The sequence below is a fragment of the Dasypus novemcinctus genome, chromosome 21, assembly GCF_030445035.2.
Source record: "Dasypus novemcinctus isolate mDasNov1 chromosome 21, mDasNov1.1.hap2, whole genome shotgun sequence".
NCBI classification, from domain to species: Eukaryota; Metazoa; Chordata; class Mammalia; order Cingulata; family Dasypodidae; genus Dasypus; species Dasypus novemcinctus.
The window spans coordinates 29,290,172-29,311,598 of NC_080693.1; the positions used below are offsets into that span (position 1 = coordinate 29,290,172).

At 41.3% G+C, this 21,427-nt stretch overlaps 2 protein-coding genes across 2 annotated transcripts; one reads left to right on the plus strand and one right to left on the minus strand.

Annotated features, from left to right (window-relative positions):
* Positions 1-3,268: 3,268 nt before the first annotated feature.
* LOC101443656 (olfactory receptor 1E5-like) lies at positions 3,269-4,219 on the plus strand. Its single transcript, XM_004476274.2, has one exon. The coding sequence runs from the start codon at positions 3,269-3,271 to the stop codon at positions 4,217-4,219; it is 951 nt and encodes a 316-aa protein (XP_004476331.1).
* A 3,216-nt stretch (positions 4,220-7,435) lies between these two features.
* LOC101444106 (olfactory receptor family 1 subfamily R member 1) lies at positions 7,436-10,022 on the minus strand. The gene is made up of 2 exons (XM_004476275.2): positions 9,967-10,022; positions 7,436-8,474 (listed from the first exon to the last, which is right to left on the minus strand). Exons 1-2 carry the CDS (start codon positions 10,020-10,022, stop codon positions 7,436-7,438), a joined length of 1,095 nt encoding a protein of 364 aa, XP_004476332.2.
* Positions 10,023-21,427: the final 11,405 nt, after the last annotated feature.

Genomic DNA, 21,427 nt, shown 5'->3' on the forward strand with positions numbered 1-21,427 from the left:
ATAGTTTTACATTCTTAACAGCAATATTTGAGAGTGATAGTTGTTCCACATCTTTGCTAACACTTGACTTTATAACCTTTTTTCACTTTTGACATTTTGGTGGATGTGTAGTGGTATCTTATTATGATTTTAATTTGCATTTCCCCAGTGAGTAATGATGTTGAGTAATGACGTTCATATGCTTATTGTTGGCCCAATGACTTTATTGGAGATAATTTTTCATTGTCTTCTGTTTGATTCATATTTGTTGATTTTAATTTTTCTACTTCTTGTATGTTTATTTTAATGGTCTATTCAAAAATTGTGTATATTCTTGAGCCAACTTTTATAGCTTGTATTTGCTTAAAAAAGTGTCTCATCCAGATTTTCAAATTTATTTGAGAAGTGTTAGGAAGATTTAAAATTCTGTCTCTGTGATTACATCCTTTAAAAATTTCCTAACGTTCTATCTTTATCTTTTTAAAAATTAGATCTGACATTTATGTCTCTTTTATTGGTCTTTTGAAAGAAACAGTTCTTAAATTCCTTTAAACATTTTACTGCTGCTATTATGTTTTCTAATCTACCAATAGTTGCTTTTTGATTTACTGATCATTTAATCCTCTGAGTTTTTGCTTCTTTTATCCATTTCAGCTTAATACTTTATCTATTTGTTTTCATTTTCTAGTTCATTAATACAAATTAGGCACTGATCTTTCTTCTTTTATAATCCTTGTATTTTATCTGTTAATAAAGCATTATTGCTGTGCTGATTGCTTCTTTAACATAAAAATTATTTAGGATTATTTAGGAGAGCCCTAATATCCAAGTAGTTCACATTAATATTTTTGTTATTAAGTTTTCATTTTTCTACATTATATTCAGATAATTTGTTCTTTACAACTTCTGTTTTTGGACTGTAGGAATTTATTGTACTTTATTGTCCATTATGCAGTGTGTAAAACAAACAAAGATGAAGATATCAAAAGGAGGTAAAAAATCCAAGTAGGCAACTTGATATACTCATAATGAACAAGATAGACATGGTCTTTGCCCTCATGGAGGATCCTCTCTAGAGGGTATATTATGTCCAGCAGCCCCAGCGAAGTTTGAGGTCATGACTCCTTGTTTAGAAGACTCCTTATTTCTAATTTCCTGGACAGGGAAACACTGAATGTCAACCAGGAGATCCAGAGACAAGTGGGAGAAGCTCAGTGTTGGTCACTGTCTGGTTTCTTGAGTAAATATTGGTAACATGATTTTTTCCCTTTGAAAACAGTCATTTTATTAAAAATCAGCAGCTATATTGGCATAAAGTTACATGTAGTATTTTAAAATTTGAGAAGTTTTTATGCGCCTCTGAATCAAGGCTTGTATCTTATTTTGTTGTTTTCCTAGTGGCATTGCCAGGGTCTTCATTTTCTTGGGACACACTGACTGTTCTTCCAAACTTCCCCTTCTCCAGATCAAAGGAATCTCTTTCTGGTTTGCTGGGAAGAAATTCACATCACCTCCCAATTCTAGTTAAGAATTTTTTCTCTATATCAGAAAATTCTGTTCTCCCTTTGTGGCTCAGTCTTTGGAAATAAAAGCCAAGAAATCTTGTGGGCTATTTCTGTTTGCTTGTCACAACTCTTTCCTGAGGCAATGTGCATAGAGCTTACTACCTACATGAATGGGGGGTGGGGGAGGGGGGGAGAGAAAGTTAAAAACAAGGAAACAAATACTTTAAGGATTAGCTTCTCAAAACATTATTCCCTCAGGTTATTTTTGAAATATTAACAAATTGAGAGAGTTCAAAGACCATGTTTAACTTTCCATTCTGTGAATTGGTTGAGTTGTGCCATGTTTTTAATGGTTTTCAATGTCTCAGAAACTTTCGTTTTGTGTATCTCCACTCTAAAAAAAATCTCTGCTACACTAAGATGTCCACCCTCCTGCTGAGTTCTCTGACTGAGAGGTATGGCTGTATTCCTGGATAATATGAAACTGACTACAGGTATTCCTCTTTAATTATCAGTCATGTGAATAATAATAATTTCCCATCCCTTCCCCAGAATGCTTTAGTCTCAGAACTCATTCTGTTTCCACTCACCTTTGTAAGATTTTACTTTGATAATACATACCACCTTGTAATATGTGACCAGTTCTGGAAGCACACCAGTTCTGGAAACAGTTCAAGCTGTGCAGTTAGACTTCTGGGCTTAAATCGCAGCATTGTCATTTAATAGGTATGGGATCTGGGACAAGTTATTAGTGTAAAACTCAATTTATCAATAAAATGAAGATAATATCTACCTTATAGAATTTCTTGAACAGTAAATGAGCTAATGCATATTAAGCTTTTAGTCCAATGTTTGGCATTGACAAACATTGTTGTGGTCTTTTCACTATCATCATCGTTCTCTTCATTATCACCATTACAATTACTGCCATTATTATAATCACCATCATCATTCCTAATTGATAAGGATGGCGATTAATTTTCTAATTGGTAGTATATTATTTGCATCCTTAAGTTAGAGGCATACAGAAGTCTTTGCCTAGATATTTTCTACCTACTTGCAGACCTACTCATGGGTGAAGTTTTGGAACATTCTTAGAGAATTCTGGGAATAAGGATAAATTTGTTCATGATTTCCTATGCTGTTGGAGTTTTTCTTTATGTAAATATACATTTATGCACTTGGAAGAGGACAAATAAAGCACTGTGACATTAATCTGTATAACTTATTGGTATTTTTTAAAAAAAGATTTATTTATTTATTTATTTATTTATCCCCCCCTTTCCCCCCGTTGTCTCTTCTCTGTGTCTATTTGGTGCGTCTTCTTTGCTTCTGTTGTTGTCAGCGGTACGGGAACCTGTGCTTCTTTTCATTGCGTCATCTTGTTGCGTCATCTTGTTGTGTCAGCTCTCCGCATGTGTGGCGCCATTCCTGGGCAGACTGCACTTTCTTTCGCGCTGGCCAGCTCTCCTTACGGGGCGCACTCCTTGTCCGTGGGGCTCACCTACGCGGGGGACACCCCTACGTGGCAGGGCACTTCTTGCGCACATCAGCACCGCGTGTGGGCCAGCTCCACACGTGTCAAGAAGGCCCCGGATTTGAACTGCAGACCTCCCATATGGTAGACGGACGCCCTAACCACTGGGCCAAGCCTGCCACCCCCACTTATTGGTATTTAATTTAAAATATACCTTTCTAAAGTTCTGCAATGTGTATATATGTATATGTATATTCATATTTTCATACAAAATTTTCTTAATTTTATAAAGGTAAACAAAAGCAACATGAAAGGGGTAAATCAAACCATCATCTCTGAGTTCCTTCTCCTGGGCCTGCCCATTGAGCCAGGGCAGCAGAACCTCTTTTATGCCCTGTTCCTACTCATGTATCTTACCACCGTCCTGGGGAACTTCCTCATCATTTTTCTGATTCGACTGGACTCTGACCTCCACACACCGATGTATTTGTTTCTCAGCAATTTGTCCTTCTCTGACCTCTGCTTCTCCTCTGTGACCATGCCCAAACTGCTGCAGGACATGCAGAGCCAAGCCCCATCCATTCCCTATGCAGGCTGCCTGGCCCAAATGTACTTCTTCCTGCTTTTTGCAGACTTGGAGAGCTTCCTCCTTGTGGCCATGGCCTATGACAGGTATGTAGCCGTCTGCTTCCCCCTGCACTACACCACCATCATGAACCCCAAGCTGTACTTCTCCCTGGTGGCGCTGTCCTGGGTGCTGACCACGCTCATCTCTTTGTTGCACACCTTGCTCATGGCCGGGTTGTCTTTTTGTGATGATAATGTGATCCCTCACTTTTTCTGTGACATGTCAGCTCTGCTGAAGTTGGCCTGCTCTGACATTCAGCTAAATGAAATGGCGATATTTATCTTGGGTGGGCTTGTCATTATTGTTCCATTTCTGTTGATCTTTTCCTCTTATGTGCAAATTGTTTCCTCCATCCTCAAGGTTCCTTCTGGCAGGGGCATCCGCAAAGCCTTCTCCACCTGTGGCTCCCACCTTTCTGTGGTGTCGCTGTTTTATGGGACGATCATTGGCCTCTACTTATGCCCATCCACTAAGAATTCTACTGTAAAGGAGACTGTTATGTCTGTGATGTACACTGTGGTGACCCCCATGCTAAATCCCTTTATTTACAGCCTAAGAAATAAGGGCATAAAAGGAGCCATGGGAAAGGTTTTCTCAAAGCAGATAATTCACTTTAGTCTGGGACAGTGACTCCAAAGATTAAAGTATGTTTTCAGATAGTAGGTGCAATAGTTTAGATGAGTAGTATTCTGAATAGTCTAGTAGCATCCAGGCTTAACACTTCTAGGTAGCCCCATACTACCTCTGTGGGGAGTTTTCCCAAGTTTCACTATGGGAGGGTCCATTGTGCCTCTTGGGCTTTCCACTCTATCCCAGGTGTGACACAGTGGACACCCAATAAATATTATTCAATGTTGAATAAATACCATTCTAACCTTGATGTTCATTGTATTCACAGATGTACCGTGATTCCTAATTCCCTAAGAAATAAAATTCAAATTCAGTGCTTTGTTTCTGCCAAACAAATCTATTAATAAAGAGTATCTGCTTTTGATATATATATTATTGTAGTTTTTTCACTGACCAGGATTAAAATGTCTCCATTTGTCAATCTATTCAGTTCCTAATTTTCTTTTCAAGTGCATGAATTGATTTACTTACTTAATTATCACATTCTAAAATTATCTTTACTTCCTGTTTAAATTGATTATATTAATCATTTGTCAGTTTATGATGATTTACTTCTTTTGATAATATCTGTATTTTGGAGGAGAATTCCTCCTCTGAATTAAAATAGTATAATATGGATCATAGAGACCTTGTATAAATTGCTTAATTTATATATAATAAAATGATGGCCCAGAAGACAGCCTAAGGTGACACAGATAGTGATAGAAGAGTTAGAATCTATTTATGACTCCCAGGTAGGTGGGTTTTATCCCTGAAATATTATGTTGAAATTATTTGAAGCTTTTTTTACCAAATATATTATAAGCATCTTGAAGATAGGTGCTCTCTAATCTCTGTAATGCCTAGTTCAGTGCCTTGCATCTGTTAGATATAGAATAAATATTTATTGATTTAATTTCAATGCATTTTCATGTGTCTCTTGAAATGAATTTATATCTTTAAAAATCTCACCTTTTAAATGAAGTCTTCCTAATAATGCCATTGGGGATTTCATTTCTTCTTTAATGTTAAAAAATTTTATTAATAAATTAATACATGTTTATTGGAAAATATCCAAAGAATAAAGTAGAATGTGAGGGTTCCCCATAGTTCTGCCCTCTGTGAAAACAGGTCTAAGTGGGGGAGTAGTCTTTCAGATATTTTCTATACACAGACTAACACTGTATGTAATAAATAAAAATATTTAAACTATACAGAATATTTTCTCATTGTTTTCACTTAAAAATTTATTAGTTAGTGCCAGCGTGCTTCCAGATAAGGGTTGAAAGGACCTTGTAGTAGCAGCTAAGGCCAGAGCCCATAACTGGATGGAAGACATGACTGAGCCTGAGTGGAACAGAGGGACCTGAGAGGAGCATGAGTAGAACCTTTGAGACCTGAGAAGGTTGTCAACTCCTCTCACAAAAGAACAATCATGTGTTGTCTGTGCTAAGAGAAAAGATGACAAATTCCATCAACAGTTGGCCTCAGCAGAGACACTCTTCTCACAAGCCTCAAGAATCTAGAAAAGGTACAACGAAATTAACACAAAGGAAACAGAAGATATTAATAAAGTGAAAACAAAAGTCATGGAGTAGAAAACCAATAATCAATAGAGTTAATAATAACCATTAAACTGTTGGTTCTTTGTAAAGGTTACTATAACAGGTAAAACTGGTTTGTAACACAAGACAAAAATTCCAAAATCATTTAGGAATGAAAAAGGAGCAAAATTAACAGCTAAAAAGGCAATTTAAAAATGAGAATACAGTATAAAACTTTAAACCAAAAAAACTAGAAAATGTGGACAAACTTATCTTTCAGGAGCTTGTATTTTACTAAAATTTGCTCATAAGAAAATTTTTTTTTTTAATAGACTACAAATCATTGAGGGAAATGAGCTGCCTGCACTTAAGACTTTGGGAAAATTCCTTGGCTTCTTTATGCCTATTTCTTTTCTTGTACAATGAGAATAATAATGGTATCTTCCTCACGGAACTTGTGAAGTTTAAATAAGACGTAATTGTGCTCTATTTAGTGATAAGGAAAGAGCTCTTAGATATATTGTTTAATGAAAAAAGCAAATTGCAGAGCAATATGTAGAAATTGATACTATTAATATTTGTTTCAACCAAAGTGATACCTGTCTGTGTGTGAATGTAGATATGTGTATGTACATGTGTATATATTTGGAGAGAGAAGGAGAGATGGAATTGATAACTGGGATGGGAATGGGGGTTGGATTGAGTTGTGGTCAAGAAGAATTTTATCTTTCTTTTAATTTTTACCATGAAAATGGTGAGTGTGGGTAGTATCTAGGGAATAAAAGTAAGCAAAAATACCTTAAAACTATAACTAGATCTTTACTGAAGTTTTGTGAGGATGAGTATGTAGGGGTATGTGTTGCACTGCAAAAAAGCCTCTTTAAAATTCTCTTTTGAATGTATGCTGTGGACCATGATTGGTGGTAATAGTCTGATGATATTGTCTCACAAACTGTAACAAAATTTCCCGCAGGGTATGGAGTTGTATGGGAAATCTACACATCTGTTTGATTGTTTCACAAGTTCATAATATCTGTAACAAAAATATATTTTAAAAAAATAGTATTGGTTGGGGGAAAAATGCACCAAATGTAAGATAAGGACTATAGTTGGTAGTAAATTTTAAGGATGCTCTTGCATAGTTTGTAACAAATGTTTCACAACAATGCAAAGAGTTGGCGGAGGGGTGATGTATGAGACCTCTGTGTGATATTATGTATGTTTATTTTGTAAGTTCACAACCTTTACTATACACTTGTTTATGCGTGTTCATGTATGAATGATACATGTCAATAAAAAATAAAAAATTAAAAAAATCATTTTTTGGCCTTAACTGCTTCTCAAGGCTCCTCTCCACCTGGTTGCTGCCAGTTGAGCTTCTTCCTTCGCCCTTTTTCAAGCTACAAGACTCAGTACCCTAGCCCCGCCCCCACCATTTTCTCTCTCTGCATGTTCCCTTTTAACTTTTCTAAAATATAAAAATAAAATCTATTTCAAAAGTTCAAGATAATATAGAAACTGATTTAACCTACAGCTATGTACCCATCACCAAGAGTAAACACTGCTATATTTGCTTTGTGTTAATTTTTATTTATTGAGAAATAAGCCACTATAGGATCAAAATTGATAGTTCTTTGGAAAGTCAAGAAAGGATTCTTTTTAAATCGTTATGCCATCGAATCCAGATTTGTCCTCACACCTCTTGGGGTGCAGCCCTCCCTCGGAGCCCCCTTTTTAGGGCGCCCTTGACCTCTTTGTTGCGAAGGCTGTAGATGAAAGGGTTTAAGGTCGGGGTGACCACGGCATAGACCACGCTGGCCAGGCGGTCGTAGCGGGCGGAGTAGGCAGACAGCGGCCGGAAATAGACGGAGAGAATAGAGCCGAAGAAAAGCGACACAACCACCAGGTGGGCCCCGCAGGTGGAGAAGGCGCGGCGCCGGCCCCCCGCCGAGCGCATGCCGAGCACCGCAGCGAGGATGCGCGCGTAGGAGAGGGACACGAGGAGCAGCGGGGCCAGCACCACCGCCAGGCCCTCGGAGAAGATGGCAGCCTCCGCCGAGGACGTGTCCGAGGTCGCCAAGCTCAGCATCACCGTCATGTCACAGAAGAAGTGGCGCACGGGGGCGCAGCGGGGATAGGAGAGCGCGGAAATGAGCAGCGTGTGCAGCAGCGAGTGCAGGTGCGCCACGGCCCAGGACGCCGCCACCAGCGCCGCGCAGCGCCCGGGGGTCATGGCCGCGCCGTAGTGCAGGGGCCGGCACACGGCCACCGCGCGGTCGTAGGACATGGCTGCCAGCAGGTAGCTCTCGGTGATGCCCAGGGCCACGAAGAAGTACATCTGGGCAAAGCATCCCAGGAAGGAGGCGGTCTGGCCCGGGTGGAGCAGGCCGGCCAGCAGTCTGGGGACCGTGACGGTGGTAAAGCAAATGTCCACGAGGCTCAGGTGACTCAAGAAGTAATACATGGGAGAGCGGAGAGCCGCGTCGGACCTGGCCACCACCACCATGCTCAGGTTGCCCAGGGCATTGAGCAGGTAGACGCCGAGGAAGAGCAGGAACAGCAGCGGGTGGGCGCTGGGCCCGTCCATCAGGCCGAGGAGCAGGAGCCCCGGGGGGCACGTGCGGTTGTCCAGAGCCTTGGAGAGCCGGGACAGGTGCGGGTGCTGAGAGGAGAGACCGCGCGGCGGACTAATTATGGGAGCTCTAGGTCGACTTCCTGCGATATTGGGGAGCCTTGTAATTAAAAAAAAAAATTCTCCTTGCTAAAATTGTTTGAGAATCATTTCGCTCATCCCACAATCCTAATTTTATAGATGAAGAAACTGAACCTCAGAAGGGTGTTCTCAGGTAACCAGTAAGGTCTCAAACTTTGGAGTAGGTCCGACCTGATTTAGAGTCCTGGCTCTCTGAGCCTCAGTTTCTTCTTTAAATGAGGAAAATACTAGTAGCATTTCACTAGTAGCATATTCACTAGGCCTGAATTTGATTATGAGGATAAAGTGGATAATAAACTCAAAATACTTAGCACAGTGCCCACCACATAATAAACAATCAAAACTGTAATCTATCAATCATTTATCAACCATTATTATCATTGTCATTATTTGCTTGTACATCATCAAACGAGCAGTTAGAGACAGAGCTGGGACTGGAACCCAGGCCTTCTGAATCCCATTTTCTTTCCTCACAAAACACCTTACTGAATTTGCCATACATTTCCTAAGCACGTTCTATGTGCTAGCTCAGGGGTTGGCAAACCTTTTCTGTAAAGAGTCAGGTAGAAGTATTTTAGACTTATGTACCATATAGTATCTGTTGCAACTACTCTACCCTTGTAGCACAAAAGCAGTATATATATATATATATATATATACACACACACACACAAATGGCCGTCACTGTGTTCCAATATAGCTTATTTACAAAAACAGGCAGCAGGCTGTACTTGTTCTGTGGGTTGTAGTTTTCTGAGCCTTGTACTAGGTACTGTGGGGGATGGAGAATGAGCACATATCTCTTCTGCCCTCAGTTTGGCCTGAAGAAGCTAATTTTAAGAACCCAGTGGGAGTATCTGTCTGGAGAAGTTTGGGAAGAATTCAAAGAGGACATTTGGACTGGGACTTGAAGAATGAATAGGAGTTCATCAAATAGTCAAGAAATGGTTGGGAAGGGGACACTTAGATGAGATTATGTGGGGAGGGGACATTCAGGCAGAGGGACAGATTGTGTGGGGTTGTTGTAGAGAAGGCATGGAGTAAAGTGGGTAACACGTCCCCACGGAACATTGAGACAAGGCTTGTCTTTGCTCTGGCCTCATTGCACAAAATCAGGTGGACAGAAAACTTTTGAGTTTCTTAGTTAACCAAGTGATTTCAATTATCTCAGTAATAATCCACTAATTTCCCACCCACCCCCACTCAATTTCTTCCTTTAACATATTTGTTTCTCCCATTGCTCTGAAGTTTCTAGAAATGTTCTATTATTAACCCAGCCCACCCACCCTTTGCCAGGAAAGACGGAGGGGTGACGGTAAGATCCTGGAGAATGGATTAAGCCAGCTCTTAGCAGGGTTTACATCTTATCTTACTGTCTTGTCCAGTGATTTGTACCCAAAACTTATCCAACAATAATGTTTTGAATGAAGTTTTTAAAGAGCAATGATTAAAAACAGACTCAAAGGGACGGTAAAGGAAAGGAGATGACAGGAAAACTCCAGTAACCATACCTGTCATTTTCCAGGAGACGCTCCAGGTTTATCCTACTTTTCTGTTTCTCTATCATTGTCACCCAATGGCTGTTCCAGAGAAATAATCTGCTTATACCCATGCCAGCCCCAACCCTTCAGCCCTGATATGACTCATAGTGTCAAAGAGCCAGGACCTCAGCCTCCCTCCACCCCAGCCTCCTTACAGCATTCTCCTCTCAAGAGCCCCTGACCTTTCTTTCCATCTTCCACTTGAGATGTGACTTAGAGAAAAGAGAACAGGCTCTGGAGTCAGAGCTGCCTCTGTTTTAGTCCTAATTGGTGCTGTAAATGTGGGCCCACCTTTATTTCCTCCCTCATCTATAAAATGGTGTTACTGATTCCTATCTTACATGGTTGATGAGAAGATTAAATGAGGTAATAGACATACAAGCACTTAGAAGAGAGTGGAGGTGCAATAGACACTCATTCCCTTTCCCCCAGCTTCTGATGCGTTCTCCCTGCCTTCTCATGGCTCCCCGACACCGCCCAGACCACCTCTGGAGGGCTGTAGTTATTTAAATATGTTTTTCTTGATCTCAGCTGACCTGCTTCTACTCATGGTCTCAGTTTTGGCCGCAGGACTAACAGACCAAGTCTGCTTTCTCTGTAGGTTTTCACAAAGCATTTGAAGGTATCTATTCTGTATCTACTAAGTCTTCTTTTCTCCACTCCAAACACTCCTGGTATCTTAGACTATTTTTTATAGGACCTAATTTCTAGGTCCCTTTCCATTCTGGTCACCCTCTGCCTTGTCAGTCTTTTTCTTGATGGGAATTGGAGATGGCGCCTCAACTGCGTTTGGGCTGTGTGGAGTTCCCTGGGGCAGTATAACAGCTCAAGCACACACCTCATGTCCATCTATTAAGTGCCTGCTTTGGACCAGGCATTGTGTTGGATTCTGGGGCAGAGATGTAGATCAGCCACTGTCCTTGACTTCCAGCAGTGCAGAATATGAGCAGTACATTAACTGTAAAAGCAAAGTGGGAGTGATTACCTCCGTCTACCTGATTCAGGGGGAGCTTCCAAAGAAGAGGTAGGGTTTGAACTGGGACTGGAAAAATGAGCAGGCGATCACCAGGAACACAGAGGCATGGGAATGGAAAAGGCATTTCAGGCAGGAGGAGAATGTGACGGCAAAGGAAGATGCTTTGTGAGTGGAGGAGAGCTAAACTGTGGCTCTTCTTCTCTAATATCTCTAAGGTAGAATGTGGAAGAAGACAGGACCCAAGGCAGGAAGATGGCAGAGAAATGTCAGATCGTCTCACCTCCTGAAGGGCGGCATGCCAGGCCTCAGGACTTTCTGCGGCATCTGTGGGCTGATCTCCCTCCTAGCCAGAGGCCTGCAGTGCTGTGGGCAGACTCATCATCATCCATCTCAGCCCATGGACCTCAGCAGGTTTCCTGTGGACGAGGAGAGCAGCCCTAGAGAGAGAGAAAGCCGGAGCTGTCAGGTCCCGGGCACTCCTGAACTGTGCTGTCCTCTCTACTGCCCTGCCCGCCACCCCATTGCCTACGGAGAGTGCAAACTGCTCAGCCTGGCGTTCAGAGCTCCCCAGCGCTGTTCCCGGCATTCTTTTTTTTTTTTTTTTTTTTAGGCTTTGTAATGTTCATTCCCATATGTGATGATTTTTCTTTTTTTTTTTTTTCCTTTTTTTAAAAAATTATTTATTTATTTATTTTTAAATTTACATTAAAAGAAATATGAGGTCCCATTCAACCCCACTGCCCCCGCCCCCCACTCCCCCCACAGCAACACTCTCTCCCATCATCATGACACATCCATTGCACCTGGTAAAGTTCATCTCTGAGCATCACTGCACCCCATAGTCAATGGTCCACATCATAGCCCAGACTCTCTCACGTTCCATCCAGTGGGCCCTGGGGGGATCTACAGTGTCCCGTAATTGTCCGTGAAGCACTATCCAGGACAACTCCACGTCCCGAAAATGCCTCCACATCTCATCTCTTCCTCCCGTTCCCCACACCCAGCAGCCCCCATGGCTACCGTTCCCACACCCATTCCACATTTTCTCTGTGGACATTGGATTGGTTGTGTCCATTGCACACCTATGTCAAGTGAGGGCTTAGATTCCACATGGGTACTGGATGCACTCCTCCCGCTTCTAGTTGTAGACACTCTAGGCTCCATGTTGTGGTGGTTGACCTTCTTCAACTCCATGTTAGCTGAGTGGAGTAAGTCCAATAAATCAAAGTGTAGGAGCTGAAGTCTGTTGAGGCTCTGGGCCTGGGTGTCATATTATCAGTCCAGAGATTCAAATCCCCTACATATATCTCAAACCCAGCACCAACTACAATTCCAATAAAGTAGCATGCAAGTCTTGTGAAAAGAGATCCCCTCTGAGTCCAATTCCATCACGCAGACTCAAAAGAACCAATACCTGGGGTTGTATCTACCTTATCTGTCTCTTAGACTCTGTTCAGTTGTACATAGGGGTATTCCTTGTGACAACCTCCAGACTCTTTTCAGCCTTGGCACCATGTTTCCTCCTCCCTCTGCCCTGGCCAGGTCGACCTTGACACAGACCCTCGCCTACAGGTTCTCGCATCCCTTCCCCACGCACTGCTGCCTGCCTGGGATGCTCCCCCTACCCTATCTCAACCCGTGGCTTGGGCCCCACTTCCTCCCTCCTTGGCTTCTTCAGCCCACCTGAGTGCCTCTTCCTCTGTCTCTTGCAGCCCTCGTTGGAAAGTTAGCCCTTCTTTGCCCGGTATTGAAGTGCCTTTTCCTGCTGCACTGTTCATGATGATGAAACATCTAAGGGCAAATATTTAGTTGTCTTTTCCCATCTGACCTTGTGCCTGGCACAGTGTTTAGTTGTAACTCTCCCGACAAAATCAGGGAAGGCTCCACAGAGCAGGTGGCATTTGAGCAGAGCTGGCTTGAAGGACTTGCACTCCCTTGGGCAGACAAGAGTGGAGAGAATTTTAGAATGAGGGACTAGCATGTACAAAGGAAATTATAAAGAAACTTCAGGAAAATTACTTAACTTCGTTGAGCTTCATTTTATTTCTCTAAAAGTGGAATAATAATCCCATCCTCTTAGCTTGCTATGTATAAGGATTAAATGAGGTAATATACTTAAAAGTACTTAGCAAATAGTAGGTGCTTAATAAACATCAATTTCCACTTCCACTCCAGTCCTCGAACACTTTTGGCGATGGGGAAATATGTTGACTGAATTCATTTTGGCTTGCCTGTGATGCCTGGTACAGGACCGTGTTCCCTGGATGCAAAGCTGCTGTAACTCAGAGCCCTTTCCTGAGGCCCAGCCATGGCAGGTGTCTGCTTTGAAATGGGTAGGAAGTATTTACTTAAAGTCACAAAATGAGGAAGGATGCTTAAGATCAAAAGCCAGAAACCCTACCTCCCAGACAGCTCATTTCTCTGAATCCTAAACTCTATGAAGAGAGGGTGACCACTGAGAGCAAGCACTCAGAAGCACCAAGACAGCGACACATGCCTGCACAGACACAGACCCACCATGATGCATCCAGCTCCACGGGCAAGCCCGGAGACACACTCACAGCCTGCAGGACAGGAACATACTCCTGCAGGCTCACATGGAGACACACAGCCATTTACTCACGATATTCACATATTCACAGATCCATTGACTTAGAGAAAACATGGAGTACATGCCCAGAATCCACTACACATGGAAACCCAAACAGACCCACAAACCAAACATATACCAGGGACTTAAAGAGACTGTCACGGATTCTCTCGGGCACACTGAGAGCTGCACGGAGTCTGCAGACAAACACCCACACACCAACACCTTCTTCCTTCCCTCTCTCTCTTGCCTCAGGTCTCCATCTCTCCTAACAGAGGGGGAGTGGGCAGGGGCAAATAGGGGAAACCATCACTGGCCCCCCAGCACTGGGGGCTTCTATTCAGTTCCTCAAATACAGTCTTTTCTTGGCCAGCCCAGTCTTCTCTTGATGGTGGCCCAAATAGCTTTCTCTTCAACCAGTTTTTAACCCAAGATGGAGACACTCATGCTCCTCCACCCCTCCTCTACTTTCTTCTGTCAACTTCTCATTCATTTCTCTTCAACAATTTATTCAACAATCTTAATTGTTGTATCTACTCTATGCCAGCGAGCACTAACGTGAGCAGGAGGCAGGGAGGGCATCCAGAGATGAATAACACTCAAAGAGCTTACCTGTCTCTCTTGGTACCAGACAATTGGCAATGATTCTTAGGCATCATCTCACCCAGCATCCATGTTGCAAACAGAGGGGCAAAGCCCACGGAGCACTGTACTTGAAACCATTCAGTGATGTGGGGACAGAGCCAGGATTCAGATCTAGGCTTTGGTCCCATCCCAGTGCTATCTGCCACGTTTTTAAAATTTTTATTTTTAGGAGGTACCAGGGATTGAACCCCTGATGGTGTACACAGTAAGCAGGCACTCAACCACACCTGCTCCCCACTCACGTTGGCTTTCACCGTTGCTTATTCCACTCCTGCTAGCAAGTCTCCTGCCTGACGCCTTACCTGTGAGCACAAACAGGCTCTGCCCTCCACACTTCATGTCCAGAAGCTGTTTCCAGCAGGGGCAGAGTTAAGGTGAAGGCAGGAGGTGTGGCAAGCAGGTGGGGAGCAGAGGCATTCATCCCCTAATTAATTAACTGGGCAACTCCATGGAGAGCCCTCCATGATGGCCTAGTTGGAGGTCCGAGGATCTCAGCCCTGCCCAGCTGGTGGAACGGCTCATGCCACAGTGACTTCCCTTCCTTGTTCTGAGGCCTTTTGACTGTCGTCTCCTCCTCACTGACCTCAGCAAAGCAGCCCTCCTGGATCTGGAGGGGCCAACCTAATTTCCCAAGCTGGACCAATTTCCCCCGAGGACAGTTTCTCTTTCTCATCTGCCCTTCCTCCACCTGGCGCACCTTTTAAGGCTTGCGGAACTGATCGCCACATCCCTGGGGAGGAACTTCTCCAGCTCCACTAATCATTGTTTGAAAATGCTTACCCGGCGTCCGCGGGGTGCCCGGGCCTGCCGGGCTCTGAGGAGTGCCAGAGAAGTCCTGGAGCCAGCGAGGTATTTGGGGCCCCTGCTGGCCGCCGACTGGCTGGGGGAGCTGGGCAAGTCTCCTGCTCTCTGGGTCCAAGTTCCTCATCTGTGAATGGAGAGGGTGAACTGGTGGAGCCTGATGACGATCCCCTCCTGATCAGGGACGTGCAACTCTGAGGCTGTGCCCTCGAGCATAAGGTGGTCTGTGCCCCAGGGGCTTAGGCTGGGGTCCATGCCTGGGGCACTTCTGAGGAAGGGCTTTAAACTGAGAGGAGAACGGGGAAGATTTGGGCATGTGGGAGGGAAGTGCGGGCAAAGCAAGGTATCTGGGAGCCACATTTATACAGCGGGGCCATAGGGAAATAGAAGGAGGAAAACGCCACCTGCGCTCGTTTCTAGTAGGGCAGAAGGTCAGTGAGTCTGTTTCCCCGATATTCCAGCACCGCTCTGCCCTTTCTAGCTGTGGGACGTCAAGGAAGTTACTCCAATTTTCTGTACCTCAGGGTCTCACCTGTAAAATGGGAAAATAGTAAACCCTGCTTCATAGGGATGCTATGAGGCCCAGATGAGTTAAAACATAAAGCCCTTAGAACAGTGACTGGGGCACAGTGAGCACTGGCAAAATGTTAGCTACTATGATGATTATCACTTGGTGGTTCCTACTATGCGCTGAAGCATTTAACAGAGCTTAGAAACGGGTGTTTTAGGTTTACCATTGGTGCATGTAATAAAGGGATCCTTCAGACACTTGCCAGCCGTAAATTCCTAAGACATTCTTAAAAAAAAATAAAAAGTCTTATTTTCCCCCTTATCTTAAAATTTTCTTTTTAGATTATTTTTCTTTTCCCATTCTAAGAGTAATACTTCCTGTAAAGAATGAAAAATACAGAGATATATAAAGAAAAAAATGGTCTCTCCTAACCACCTCCCCATATCCCAGCCCCTGGAAATATTCATTGTTGACAGCCCTCCAGGTCATACAAACGCACATCCATTCACCTCTCTCCCCACTTCTCTCTCATCTATTATCATCTGTCTATCTATCTATCTATCTATCTATCTATCTATCTATCTATCTATCTATCTATCATCTATCATTTGTCTATCCTCATCTATCTATCTATCTATCTAATCTATAAATCTATATCCACATGCACACAAATACATATAGTTCTTCAGAATATACTTTTTCTTTTCTATTCTTTTTAGGAGGTACCAGGGATTGAACCTGAGACCTCATATATGTGAAGCAGGCACTCAACCACTGAGTAACACCCACTCTGCTACTGCGCTTTTCCAGCATAAAGAGAAAATATGTAGAAATACTGGCAAAATTTTTTATAGTCTAGCAAAACAAGTATTTTCATTTGTATTTTTTCCCTTCCAATAATTCACAGTGCTGAGAACTTTTTATTTTCATTTTAAATGACACACCTTAAATAAAAAAAGAAACAAACTGGGATTCATGCTAATGATTGCTATGTTCCATGAAGTGTTCATGCCATGAGTTATTTGCCATTATTTTTAACTTTGAACAATTTATTAGGGAACATATGTCAACATGCTCCTTTTTCTTCCTTGAAGCTTTCTTAAGACCCCAGAAAGAGAATCCAGACTCAAGGGAGTGAACATCTTTGTTCTTCCTGACAGATATGGAGAAGGTATTTATCCAGCAAGCTTTTTGCCAATTACACTGCCATCGGCAATGACTGCATGTGCTTTCTTCCCATGGTGTTCCCCATTGTTATTATTTTTAACACAACTTTTTTTTTTCGTAATTTTTGGCTCTGTGGAAAATAGGACTTTATTTTAATTTCTTTGTTTGTTGAGTGCATTTCTCCACAATCACATGAGGTGCAGCTGTGCCTACCTGGCTTTCCCTGCCCGGCTGGTTCCAGGACAGTATCGCCAACTCTAAATCAGCAGCTCGGTCTTTCTTGGGCTGTGCTCCTGAAAGGTAATAAGCTTTAAGACAAGACGTTTAATGTCTGCAGGTTTTATTTAGTATAAACCTCTAAAATAAATTCTGTTTTTATCTTAGCATGTTTATAATTTTCAGACAAATTAATAAATGCAAGATAAATATCACCAAATTTCACACTGATTTGAACTGACTTGTAGAATACTTTCTAAAGATATACCATGCCATGTGAACACAAAGGGTAGAATATACATATAAATGTATATATATATATGTAGGTCAAGTTGCAATGTAATAAACCTAAAATTTGAATATTTGCAATTATATTTCCTTCTGAAGTACAAAGTAAGAATTTACACACTATGGACAATTATTAACATTACTATTTTGTACAGAGAATATCACACATTAGTTTGTGTTGATTCTTACTTAGGGAAGTGTAAAGACACATTATATTTATGAATGCCCAAGTATCAAGGGTGTAAATGGACTTGTTTGGATTTAGAAAAAGTTGTAAATCCAGAGTCTAGTGGACAAATCTCAGATTGCCAGGTCAAGACTTTCTACACAACTGGACATTTGAGTTCCAACTTGAGAAGTGTGTGAGAGTTACCACCTCCAGGAGGTAAAGACGCAAGTTGTTGAATTTTCACTTTGGTTTCTTTTTAAGTATATTTCATGCTTTGAGGCATTTATATGGAACTGTGATTGCTTGGTTTCAGGGCAAGAAATTATATTGAATAGTTTTCTTTGAATATGCTTTAATACAAATGGGATTAGGTTTGGAGTTTGATATTGGTAATATATTGCTAAATTAAGAACATATTTAGTTTGCTGTGAATAAACCTAAAAGACTTGGTTAAAATGATATGTTATGCATTATGTGTTCTAACTCTGGGCTGTAAGAATTCTATAATTTGTACATGTGTCTTGAATCAAAAGTTTTGCATGGATGTTGTACTCTTTATTTAAGGCAATATTAATGGCTTCTGACTCAAAATAAAAAACTTTTGAGCTTCAAAACTTTTCTTCATCAGGAAAATGAAAAGGCACCCTACTCAATAGGAGAAAATATTTGGTAACCATTTATTCTATAATGGTCCAATATCTAGAATCTATAAGGGAATCCTACACTTCGAAAATAAAAAGACAAGCAACCCATTTTAAAAATGGGCAAAGGGTTTGAATAGACACTTCTCCAAAGAAGAAATACAAATGGCTAAAAAGCACATGAAAAGATGCTCAGCATCACTAGCTACTAGGGAATGTAAATCAAAACTACAGTGAGATATCATCTTACACCTATTAGACTGGTGGCTCTTAAAAACAGAGAACTAAGATTCTTTTTTAAAGTAAGAGTTGTGTAAGAGTCACCCACAGTGGTTTAGTAAGGTACAGGTATTGGTATTTCTGAAACTTTTAGCACAAAGTATACTATCAGATCTAGAAAATAAGGAACTATAGAAGTCAAGACTTCTTGATGGGGCAGTCCCTCAAGAAATATCAATTTGTCAAAAAATTATGAGGGTCTTTTTAATGGAAGGAAAGTGTTAATTCTTTTGTCAATCAAAATATTTGAGAATATAATCTCAGAAGGGAAAAATAAAATTGGAGCCTCTTTAAGAAGATATACTGAAAGAAAGAATCCAACAAAGTTAAATTTGGTTTTACAAATACACACCACTTAAAAATTAAAATTTAAAGGAGATGTAATCTAGAATAAAATTAAATCACGTATCAGAACAATGTCAATTCCTCATAATCTTCCCTCAAGATGGGGGAATCTTTTTGCATGTCATTTTATTGAGAATCAATAGAGAAGAACATATTTTGGGAAGAAAGAACATGTGTAAGTGAAAGTGAAATTATACCAAAGAAGTTGAACGATGTTAGTATGAAGTGCAAGATCCCAAGTATGTAATGATGTAGATAAACATAACGAAAAAATTTATTAGATGATTATAGATACTCTAAGACAGAGAAATTGGGTTGAGTTCTGTCTCTAGGAATTGTTTTGGAAACCAATACAGTTTGATGGGATAGATCAGGTGTCTATTCATTCAGCCAACAAATATTTATTGAGCATCTGCTTTGTATTAGGAACTGTTATTAGTGTTGGGGATACAGCAGGGAACAAAGAAGAACTAAAAGCCCTTTCTTCAGAGGGCTTACGTTGTCACTTGTCATATGGATATATGACTTGATTGAGAAATAAACTTTGTTGCGCTAAGCCACTGAGATTTTCAAATTAATTTGTTACCTTCTGCATGATCATAGCTAAAATAGAACACTAATTGATAAGGGCAAAATGTGACTAATTCAGTGCTGTGGCTTCTGACACACATTCACATGTAACCATTTGTTTTTTTCTCAATTTATTTCTCTCTCCCAATTAAAAAATATTGCTTCTCCTAGAGAGGTTTGGATCATCAGATCGAGATTTTTTCCCCCAGTTTACTCATGAACTTTATATTTACCCTTGTTGTAAGCTTTGTATAGGAAGGTAACCCATCAATCTTATTTTCTGTGGTACCTCAGTATACCTAAGAGAGAGCCAGAACAATAAATATTTGTTGAATGAATTGTGTTTTCCAGATTTCTCAAAGAGTAATAACATTCTCCTTCAGTGGCCTGATGTTTCATAGCAGCAGCAGCTGGAGTTTGTTGTGGCTAAAAGACCACTTTGTCCCCATTACAGAGATTATGGGAGAGAGTTAATTAGGTCAGAGTTTGGTCTGGTCTTGGTTAGATACTTTCTTTAGTTGGCATTGCTGCTGCTAATTAAAAAAAAAATTTCTCTAGATGTAATAATGGAATTGTAACAAAATGATATAACAGTAGTAACATGGTTGTTTCAATGGTTTATTATTTTTGCTTTTACTTTAGTTCTGTTTAGTGGTAAACATTTAAAATATACATATCATAGTATCTGCTTCTGTAACCATTATTTTAGGACCTTAGCTTCTAAAATTTATTAATTCTAACACTTTTTAAATTCTCTTGTGTTTTCTACATACTCAGTTATATCACTTGGGACTGATATTTTTTTCTTTTTAAAAAATCGGTCCTAATTTTAATCCCCATATTTTCATACCTTTTTTTGGCTTTATTATACTGTCTAGGACTTCTAATATAATATGTAGAAGTGGTGATTGAGGGTATATGTGTCTTATTCTTGATCTTGAAGGAAAGCATTTATTTATTTTTTGTCTTTATTTATTTATTTAATGCTACATTAAAAAAAATATGAGGTCCCCATCTACCCCCCACCCCCTTCACCACACTCCTCCCCCCATAACAGCAACCTCCTCCATCATCATGAGACATTCATTGCACTTGGTGAACACATCTCTGAGCACCGCTGCACCTCATGGTCAATGGTCCACTTCATAGTCCACACTCTCCCACAGTCCACCCAGTGGGCCATGGGAGGACATACAATGTCTGGTAACTGTCCCCGCAGCACCACCCAGGACAACTCCAACCCCCCAAAACGCCCCCACATCACATCTCTTCCTCCCACTCCCTACCACCAGCAGTCACCATGGACACTTTCTCCACACCAATGCCACATTTTCTTTGATTACTAACCACAATAGTTCATGAATAGAATATCAGTAAGTCCACTCTAATCCATACTCTATTCCTCCATCCTGTGGACCTCGGAATGGTTGTGTCCACCCCACATCTATATCAAGAGGGGGCTTAGATTCCACATGGATGCTGGGTGTAATCCTCCTGCTTTCAGTTGTAGGCACTCTTGGCTCCCTGGTGTGGTGGTTGACCTTCTTCACCTCCATGTTAGCTGAGTGAGGTAAGTCCAATAAACCAGAGTATAGGAGTTGCAAGTCATTTGAGGCTCAGGGCCTGGTTATCACATGGTCAGTCCAGACACTTAGGTCCTCTGGGTATATAATAAACCTCAGCGCCAATTACAGATCTGGTAAAAGTAACAGGAGAGGCTTGTGAACAAAGATCACATCTGAGTTCATCTCCATCACAGAGAAACACAAAGCCCAAAGTAGGGCTAACTGAGATGGCACTGAACTCCATCTGCCATGACCATAGAACCTGTGGGTCTCTGTAGCCCTCAGAAGAACCAATACCCGAGGTTGTATCTACTTTATCTGTCTCTGGGGCTTTGCTGAGATGTGCATAATGGCAACCCCTCTGATAACCTCCTAGCTCTTTTTGGAGACTCATAGCCATATAAACTCATTTGTCCTTTCCATTTACCCCTTTCATTCAGGTCAAAAGCATTTTTAATTCCTGGTATTATACGTAGACTGAGATATTCTGCTGGTCTGAGTTGACACTTTTATTCAAGGTCATTTTCTAGTTACATCATCAGCTGGTACTTGGTAGTAATACCTAGGTGCCAGGGAGGCTCTCAGGAGGTAACTCTTAGGCACCCTGCAGCTCTAGGCCTTGTTCTTATTTCAGGTGTACAGGCTTACAAGCATAGTCATTAGTATCA